This window comes from Ornithorhynchus anatinus, chromosome 2 (assembly GCF_004115215.2).
Source record: "Ornithorhynchus anatinus isolate Pmale09 chromosome 2, mOrnAna1.pri.v4, whole genome shotgun sequence".
Lineage (NCBI taxonomy): Eukaryota > Metazoa > Chordata > Mammalia > Monotremata > Ornithorhynchidae > Ornithorhynchus > Ornithorhynchus anatinus.
Window position 1 is genome coordinate 107,066,583 of NC_041729.1, and position 9,495 is coordinate 107,076,077.

At 42.0% G+C, this 9,495-nt stretch overlaps 1 protein-coding gene across 1 annotated transcript in view; it reads right to left on the reverse strand.

Moving 5' to 3' along the window:
* SLC5A7 (solute carrier family 5 member 7) overlaps positions 1 to 8,730 on the reverse strand; it is a 34,780-nt gene extending 26,050 nt beyond the window's left edge. Inside the window, exons 1-3 of the mRNA XM_029049635.2 lie at positions 8,463 to 8,730; positions 1,651 to 1,764; positions 459 to 614 (exon numbers count right to left, since the gene is read on the reverse strand). Coding sequence (XP_028905468.1) covers positions 459 to 614; positions 1,651 to 1,764; positions 8,463 to 8,640 — 448 coding nt within the window. The 5' untranslated portion in view covers positions 8,641 to 8,730. The remainder of the gene's footprint in view (positions 1 to 458; positions 615 to 1,650; positions 1,765 to 8,462) is intronic.
* Positions 8,731 to 9,495: the final 765 nt, after the last annotated feature.

Consider the following 9,495-nt stretch of genomic DNA (forward strand, 5'->3'; position numbering starts at 1 on the left):
AGTAAGTGCTGAATAAATGTGATTGATTGATTATTGATACCCCTCCCTCTTAGACTGTGAGCCCTGTGTGTGAGAGGAACTGTATCTAACCTGACTATCTGGAGTCTACACCAGAGTTTAGAATGGTGCTTGGCCCATAGTAAAGATTTAAATAATACCGCACTTACTCTTATTCCAGGAGGTGGAAACTGCACATCCACACTACCATGCAGTATAAAGGGAATGGTGCCTGTTGTCCTCCTCTGTCCCTCTCCCTCTCTATAGCACTTTTTCAGCCACAACTCTTGGCCTCCTACTCAGTAGACCTCTGCCCCTGCTCAGAGGAGAGCAGCAGGAAATAGGGGATGGAGAAGCAGAGAGTGGTGGCCAGTGGCAGAGGAAAGGGATAGTCATAGGGGTGCCTGGTCAAAGTTACCACAACAATCAGTAATGAAGGGGGACAGGGTGCTGTTCCTTACCTAAGGCAGAGAAAATGGCTGCAGCCCAAAACATCTCTCCCATTAGGGCAGGTATGAAAAGGAGTCCCCCCATGCGTTTTCCATAGAGCTGCTGGAATGGGTCCAACATAGTCACATACCCTTTGCTCCGCATGGGTTTGGCAAAAAACAGGCCACCTGGAAACACATAATGAAAGTGAAGGCTTTTCTTCTGCATGCTTTTGCAACAGAGAGACTTTTCCCAGCTCAGGACATAGTCGTGATTCCTAGCTAAGTAGGCAGAGAAAATGGAATAGAAAGGTAAATAGAAGCAGAGAGAAAAATCTAGGCATAGAGAGAGCAGGACAGGGATGGGGGAGAGAAGATAGGTTTATGGACAGGAAGGCATGCATGCATGTAGTCACACTGGCAGATTCTGGTATATGAGCTACAAAAAGCAGGAGTTTGAAAGAAAAGGAATAACAAAAGTGGAAAAGGAAAATCAAAAGAAAAGAAAACACATTAGTACTCAAGAAATGATCTTGCCTAAAATATGATGATCGCAAAGTCACCATATTCAAAATTCAGCAACACCAGTTGAGTGTCTTAATATAACCAGGGCTCAATTAAACATTGTATGTAAGGCAATTTTATTTTTTTTTTAGTTTTTGACTGGAGAAAGTCTGGATTTTCACCCGAGGACCTCCTTACATTATAGTTTTTCTCTTAGCATGAATGTGCTGGTGCGTTGCCTCAAAATAAATTCCACAGTCACCCTAAGAAGCAGAGTATCTTTTTATCTATTATGTAATCTTACTCCTGCAGTTTTTGAGACAGTTTATATTTTAGGAGAAAACCATCATATAGAGCTTAGGGTGACTCCTTGCTGGGCAATATCAAGATTAAAATGATAATAGGGATGGTCTGTATTTCAGTTAGCAAAGCTCAATGAGAGCCTGCAGTGTGTAAAGTTTTGTACTAAGTAAGGGATCTAAATGATCTTTGAAGAAGTTCAGCAAAACCTGAAAATCATTTGAAGGCATATTCCAATTGCCACCCTCTCAGAGGAATTCTGGGAGGCCAGTTCTTCTCCAAGAACTAAATTAGAGAATGCATTAAAATTCAGTTGAATTTTTCTGAGACCTATTCTCCCCGAATGGCTTAGTGATGCTTTGTGATGCATCTCACTGGTGACAAAGGGGGGAGACTCATTGGGGGTTAGGTTCAGACTTACCTAAAACCAGGCTGAGAGAGTATCCAATGGGTGCTTGAGCCCAAGCTAGTCCAAAGCCTGGTACATACACTGCCTCCGCTGTCCCATTGATGTAACCTCCTCCTACCCAGGTGGCTGAAAGAGACAGGGTGCGAAGGGGGGAAGGAGGTGGGCAGAGAAAAGTACATTATTCCCCCTTTCTGGGCCACCTATCACTAGATGAGATATCACGATTTTTCATGCCCAGGATCGCTACACCAGGGATGCAGAAGTCAGAGAATTATATATAATGAAGGTTTGCCTACAATGGCTGATTCCCTACAGCCCAGTTCTACCTGATAACCTTCATCTCCAAGCCCTTTTGGTTTTATGAACTGGTGGCTTGCTGGAGATTAAACTGGATTTTAGCTAGGTAAGAGTAGTGCCTGGATAGGGCAAAAATCACGTTAGATGTATTAATGTTGTGATTAATACAGATGGGTCAGGTTGCAACTTGCAACTGCAGGTTTGTCATTCAACTAAAATTTTCCTAAACTGGAAATTAGTTCCTTTTGAAAACCCAATAACTTATTATTTCTGTGTGTTTCAAAATAAGGGTCAGACCACCTTAAAGTTTTCGATAAAGTAGGTAGTTTCCAGTCTCCTCTTCTTCCTCTTCTTCCTCCTCATCAGTCAGTTATTGCCTTATATCCCTCCTACTATTCCTCTCCAAATTCCACGAGTGAGTTGTTTACACCCATTGACTCCACTTCCACTCCTCCAATTCTGGTCTTGATGCCCTGAAATCAACCTTGAGAAGCAGCATGGCTTAGTGCATATAGCATGGGCTTGGGGGTCAGAAGGACCTGTTTTCTAATCCCAGGTCGGCCACTTGTCTGCTGTGTGATCTTGGACCAGTCACTTCACTTCTCTCTTCCTCAGTTCCCTTATCTTGTAAAATGGGGATTAAGACTGTGAACCCCATGTGTAACTTGTATCTACCCCGGAGCTTAGTACAGTGCCTGGCACATAGTAAGTGCTTAACAAATACCATAAAAATCTCTTCACTCCATGTCCTCTCTAAGTCACCAGAGTCCTCCTCCTTGCCAAATCCAGTGGCCTTTACTCCAATCTAATCCTCCTAGACCTTTCAGCTGTTTTCAACATTGTGAAATGTCCTCTACTCCTGGAAAAATGATCTAAATGTGGTTTCCCTAACAATGTCTTCTCCTGGTACTCCTCAGACTCTTTCACCAGCTCCTACTCTGTCTCTCAATCCCAATCTGTGGGAGTCCTTCAAGGCTCAGTTCTGTTTCTCCTTCTATTTTCCATCTACACCCACTCTTGGAGAATTCATTTGCTCCCATAGCTTCAACTACCATTCCTCCAGAGATTATTCCTAAATCTATGTTTCCACCCCTGACCTCTCTCTTCTGCAGTCTGCCATTTCTGCCTGCCTTCAAGACCGGATGTCTTACTACTTGCTACTTGGTTGTCCTGCCGACACCTCAAACTTAACATGTCTAAAATAGAACCCATCTCGTCACCCAAACCTTGTCCTCCTCTTGTCTTTCCCATCACTGAAGGCAACTCCACCATCCTCCCTGTCTCATATACCAGTAACCTTGGTATTACTCTGGATTCATCTCTCTTATTCAATCACGATATCCTATCAGTTCTACCTTCACAACATCTCTAGAATCCACCCTTTCCTCTCCATCCAAACTGCTACCATGCTTCTCGAAGCCCTTATCGTATCTGACCTGCCACAGCCTCCTTGTTGCATTCCCTGCCTTCTGTCTCTCCCCTCTTCAGTCTCTACTTCACTGTGCAGCCTGAATCATTTTACCAAACAACAACAACAACAAAAAGTTAAATCCATATCTCTATTCTACTCAAAAACCTCCAATTGTCGCCCATCTATTTCCACATCAAACCGCAGTTCCTTACCATTGTCTTTAAGGCATTCAATCTGCTCGCTCCTTCCGACTTTACCTCACTGATCTCCTACTACAATCCAGTCCACACATTTCACTGCCCTAACACCAACCTATTCATTGTACCACAGTCTCATCTTTCTCACTACCAACTCATTGCCAACTCCTTCCCTCTGACCTGGAACTCCATCCCTCTTTATATCCGTCAGATCCCCACTCAGCCCACCTTCAAAACCTTCTTAAAATCACATAATAATAATAATGTTGGTATTTGTTAAGCGCTTACTCTGTGCCGAGCACTGTTCTAAGCGCTGGGGTAGACACAGGGGAATCAGGATGTCCCACGTGGGGCTCACACTCTTAATCCCCATTTTACAGATGAGGTAACTGAGGCACAGAGAAGTTAAGTGACTTGCCCACAGTCACACAGCTGACAAGTGGCAGAGCTGGGATTCGAACTCATGACCTCTGACTCCAAAGCCCGGGCTCTTTCCACTGAGCCAAAGCCTTCCCTGACTAAGCCCTCATCTTCTCTCTTCGCCCTCTCTTCTTTGTCACCTATGCAACTGGACCTGTACCCTTCAAGCACTTGATATTCACCACACCCCTAAGCCTCAAGCACACATGTATATATCCATATATTCACTCATCTTCTCTACCTGTAATTTATTTTAATGTCTGTCTCCCCATTCCAGACTGTAAACTCCTTATTGGCAGGATCCATATCTACCGAGTCTATGAAACTGTACTTTCCCAAGTATGAAAAAGCAGCATGTTCTAAGTAGATAGAACTCCGGTCTAGGAGTAGAAGGATCTGGGTGCTAATCTCAGCTTTGCCAATTGTCTGCTGTGTGACCTTAGGCAAGTCACTTCACTTCTCTGTGCCTCAGTTCCCTCATCTGCAGAATGGGGATTAAGACTATGAGCCCCATATGGGACAGGGACTCTGTCCAACCTGATTATTTTGTATCTACCCCAGTGCTTAGTAAAGTGCCTGGCACATAGTAAGCACTTTAGAAATGCCATTATAATTAATATTATTATTAGTACAGTGTTCCGCACATAGTAAATGGCCCCAGAGCCTAGAAAAGTGGCTGGCACATAGTAAATACTTCAGAAATGTCATTATTATAATTATTATTATTACTTAGTACAGTGCTCTGCACACAGAAAATGCTAAATAAATCTCACTGATTGATTCACTGAAAAGCAATATCAGCACCATGTTCCATTTATTGTGTTTCTACTATTGCCAGAATGATGTACTCGTTGCTTGGGAACACACATAAGATGTAGAATATATATCCTGAAAAGAAAAACAGACTTGATACAGAATTTTTTGAGGCAGAATGTCCCTCACGGTTCTTTGTGAAATGTATATTTCTCCCTACCTTCCCTTAGCTCAAAATTGCAAGAGGATCTTTACAAGGTCATAGAGAAGAAACTCTACTGCCTTTCCAAGCTAGAGGCATCTAAACATAACTCAACTTAAAATCACATCTCCTCCAAGAAGCCTTCCCTGACTAAGCCCTCCTCTCCCCACTTCACCCTCTCTTTTTTGTCACCTATGCACTTGGACCTGTACCCTTTAAGCACTTGATATTCACCTCACCCTAAGCCTCAAGCGCACATGTACTACATAACCATATATTCACCCATTTTCTCTTCCTGTAATTGATTTTAATGCCTGCCTCCCCACCTTCCCTTAATTTGAACTCGCAAGAGGATCTTTACAAGGTAACAGAGAAGAAACTCCACTGCTTTTCCAAGCTAGAGGCATCTAAACATAATTCTCTGTCCACCGCACATATAAAGTGATGAGGGAGGGCACAATGCCACCCCTCGATTAGCCACCTATTTCTTTGGGTTGCCCTCAAACTGCCATCTTCTTGTCTCTCAGACTCTGCTTGCCGAAGCTATTTCTACTCGCACCCACCCTAACCCTTTGTTCCTCTCTGCTTCTCTCAAAGCTGCTGAGTCCTACTGTTGCTCAGACCTGGTGAGCCTCCCTGATCCTTTCCCCTTTACAGGAATGGTTTCTTCCAGGGACCAAACCTTTCCTTCTGATGGAGGGCAGCAATTCAAATGGCTATCGCCAGTCCAGTGATTTTGTTAGAAAAGTAAGCAGTATAGTGACTTTGGGAGCCCAAAACCTCTCTGGGTTCATTTTGCACTAGAAAAATTCTCTCTGTTTTTCTGGGGGAAACCACCAGTTGGTGCAAAAAGGATTTTAGTATAACAGCCCCAATTGTCATAGATTCATTAAGGCTTTGAGAGTAATTTTATTACTTCAAACCCTTAAATAAAGCAATTTTAACCAGCTGTAAAAACCCTCTCTGACTAGTATGGTTTTCTTGAGGAAGAATTTATAAGATTTCTGTAAAAAAAATTTTAAAATTATTTAATAATAATGGCTATCAGTCACGGACAGATGGCTACAATACACCTAGTGGAGTTTCAGTTTTAAGATCATTTGCTCATCACACAAAGACCTTGTGTTTTGAGAACAGAAGTAAAAAATGTAGTAGGCATATAGAAAAGCATCCTTATTCTCAACATGATTAGGAGAAACTCACTCAATATTTCCTACTCCTCTCTCTCAGTTACTTCCGATGCTTCTTGAAACCAGTTAAAAATTTGTTCAGTATAACAGTTGTCAATTTGCCCTACTGGTAGTAAATTATGGAGAATAAAATAGTTTCACCATTTTCTCTGGGAATTTACTCAGTAGCTGTTTGTAAAGTGTTTACACTATGATAAGCTTTTTCATATTCTAGTAGAATATTTACTTCACACAGTCAAGTTTCTTTTTAGAGAAAAAAAATATTTTGAAGAATCTTAGATTTAAATGATCCAGTCCCAAAAGATTAAGGGCATTGATGAGCATTCTTAGTCTCCTATCTTTCAATATTGTCAGTCTTTGTGTTTTTCCATTTGTCTAATTCCAGTTGCATTCTTTACTGAAACAAAGGAAGGAAAGGACCAAGCAGTCCATCTTTTCCAGCACGATGAAGGACTGAAGGAAAGGGAAGATTCTCAGAGGGGATTCCACTGGAAAACCCTTGGTTCTTTTCCTCCTCCAGAAACAAATCAGTTCCCAGTTTGACATATTAATTAATACATTGGAATTCTCATCCTCTCCAATAATGGTTCAGTGTTTCATGGGTGAGGATTTAGTTTAGAAGTTGGCTATTATATCATTTAAATGGACACACTTTACTCCCGTATTATTTGCTTGCACAAAAAAAAACCCAAAAAACCTTTGACATCAATTACAAACAAATGTTGGTATTCTTATTTTAGACTTAGTTGAAATGCATTTCATTTAGTTTGGAAAATGTGTGATGGTAAAGCTGACGGGTTATATTATTTATCTTAGAAACCATTTTTTGGCTCTAAAGAACTCATTTAGTAGTTTGAAATAGGTCTGCTAGCTTGGTTTTCCTTAATCTTTACCCAGCTCTCGCCCAAGTGCAGCACTGTTCAAGGCATTCCTTTCCATTCATTTATTCTATTCATAAACTCTTTTAATGTAAACCTTTTTTTGCCCAAATATAACATTTGAGATTTAAACCCCAAATGCCAATGAATGCAGATACAAAAGACAAGGCCTATGTTTTATGGTTATCAGTCAATCAATCATTTTTTTGAGCAGCAGTCTGCCAGTAGTATAAATGGAAAACTGTTGCTGATATAGCTAATCAATAAATTAATCAGTGGCATTTACTGAGCACTTACTTTGTGTACAACACTGCACTAAATGCTGTGTAGAATACCATACAACAAAGTTGGTAGACACGTTTCCTGCCCTTGCCAAAGCATTTACAAATCTAGGGCAAAGAACTCCTTGTATCCCTGGTGGTTCATGAACTCCAAGCTCGTTGTGGCAAGGGAAGGTGTCTATTGTTACATCGTATGCTCTCAAGTCTTAGTATAGTGCTCTGCACACAGTAAGCCCTCAACCAATACGATTGAATAAATGAATGAATGGTTATATTGTACTCTCCCAAGCGCTTAGTATAGTGCTCTGCACCTAGTAAGCACTCAATGAATACTATTGACTGAACAACTGACCATTGCTGGCTAATCTTGTGGGCAACGATCGGGTTTTCCTACTCTACTGTATTGTACACCACCCCCACCCATCACAAGAGCTTAGAATAGTGTCCCCGGCATCCAGTAAGTGCCCAGTAGATATGATTGACTGACAACTGCTGGCTAATCTGTAAACTCTTCTTGGGCAATGAATGGTTTTCCTACTCTACTCTATTACACCCTCCCAAGCAATTTGTATACTGTTCCCAGTACCCAGTAAATGCTCAATGAATACAGTTGACTGAAGGACTGACCATCGCTGGCTAATGTGTAAACTACTTGTGGGCAGAGATCAGCTTTACATTCATTCATTCATTCATTCATTCGTATTCATTGAGCGCTTACTGTGTGCAGAGCACATTACTAAGCGCTTGGGAGAGTACAATATAACCATTCATTCATTTATTCAATTATATTTATTGAGGGCTTACTGAGTACTTGGAAAGTACAATTCAGCAACAAATAGAGACAATCCCTACCCAATAACAGGCTCACAGTCTAGAAGAGGGGAGACAAAGGACAAAACAAAACAAGTAGACGGGCACTATTGGACTGTATTGTACCCCCCCATGCTCTTAGTATAGTTTCCCCGGCACCCAGTAAGCACTCAATAAGTACGACTGACTAGAAGGACTGACCATCACTGGTTAATCTGTAAATTCCTTGTGGATAGGGGTCGGCTTTTCCTACTCTACTGTATTGTACCCCCAACAAGCACTCAGTATAGTATCCCTGGCCCCCAGTAAGCGCTCAGTCAATAACACTCATTGACTTATGTCTGGGACAGCTCCTTAGAGGGAGGGACACCCTCTCCGTGCTTACCTGTCATGGTAAATCCACCGACTAGCAATCCAATGTCTCTCCCTCCTACAATGATGGCTTCGCTGCGCTCCTCCTTGCTGCCACTGTTTTTGGTCTTCCAGGCAGCCCAGATGCCGACCACGAGGATCATCAGGTAGAAGACGATGATGGCGATCAGTCCCTCCACGTGGAAAGCCATATTCGAGCTGGACTTGCCCTTTCCTCCCCGCCTGGGCTACTCTAAGGACCAGGCGACAATGATGAGAAGCAGCGTAGCTCTGGGGAGAGAGGCAGGCAGGCTTGGGAGGCAGAGGATGTGGGTTCTAATCTCACCTCCACCACTTGTCTATGTGGACACAACTTCTCTGTGCCTCAGCTACCTCACCTGAAAAAGGGGGATTAAAACTCTGAGCCCCAAGTGGGACACCGTGATGACCTTATATCTACCCAGCACTTAGAACAGTGCTTATTAAGTGCTCAGCACTTGGAACAGTGCTTGGCACATAGTAAATGCTTAACAAATGCCATCATTATTTATTATTAAGTGCTCAGCACCTAGAAAAGTGCTGGGCACATAGTAAACACTAAACAAATACCATCATTATTTATTAAGTGCTCAACCCTTAAAACAGTGCTTGGCACATAGTAAGCACTTAACAAATACCATCATTATTTATTAAGTGTTCAGCGTTTAGAACAGTGCTTGGCACGTAGAAAGCGCTTAACAAATATCATCATTATTTATGATTAAGTGCTCAGCGCTTAGAACAGTGTTTGGCATGTAGAAAGAGCTTAACAAATACCATCATTATGTAAGTGCTCAGTGCTTAGAACAGTGTTGGGCATGTAGTAAGCACTCAACAAATACAATCATTATTTATTATTAAGTGCTCAGTGCTTAGAACAGTGCTTGGCACATACTAGGTGCTTAAGAAATACCATTATTTTTATTATTATATGCCACCGGTGGAAGAAGAGGGAGAGAAAAATAATTTCTAGATGGAAGGAGGGTTGGCTCAGAGCCTGAGAATTTAAAGCTAGACCTCCCCCTCCC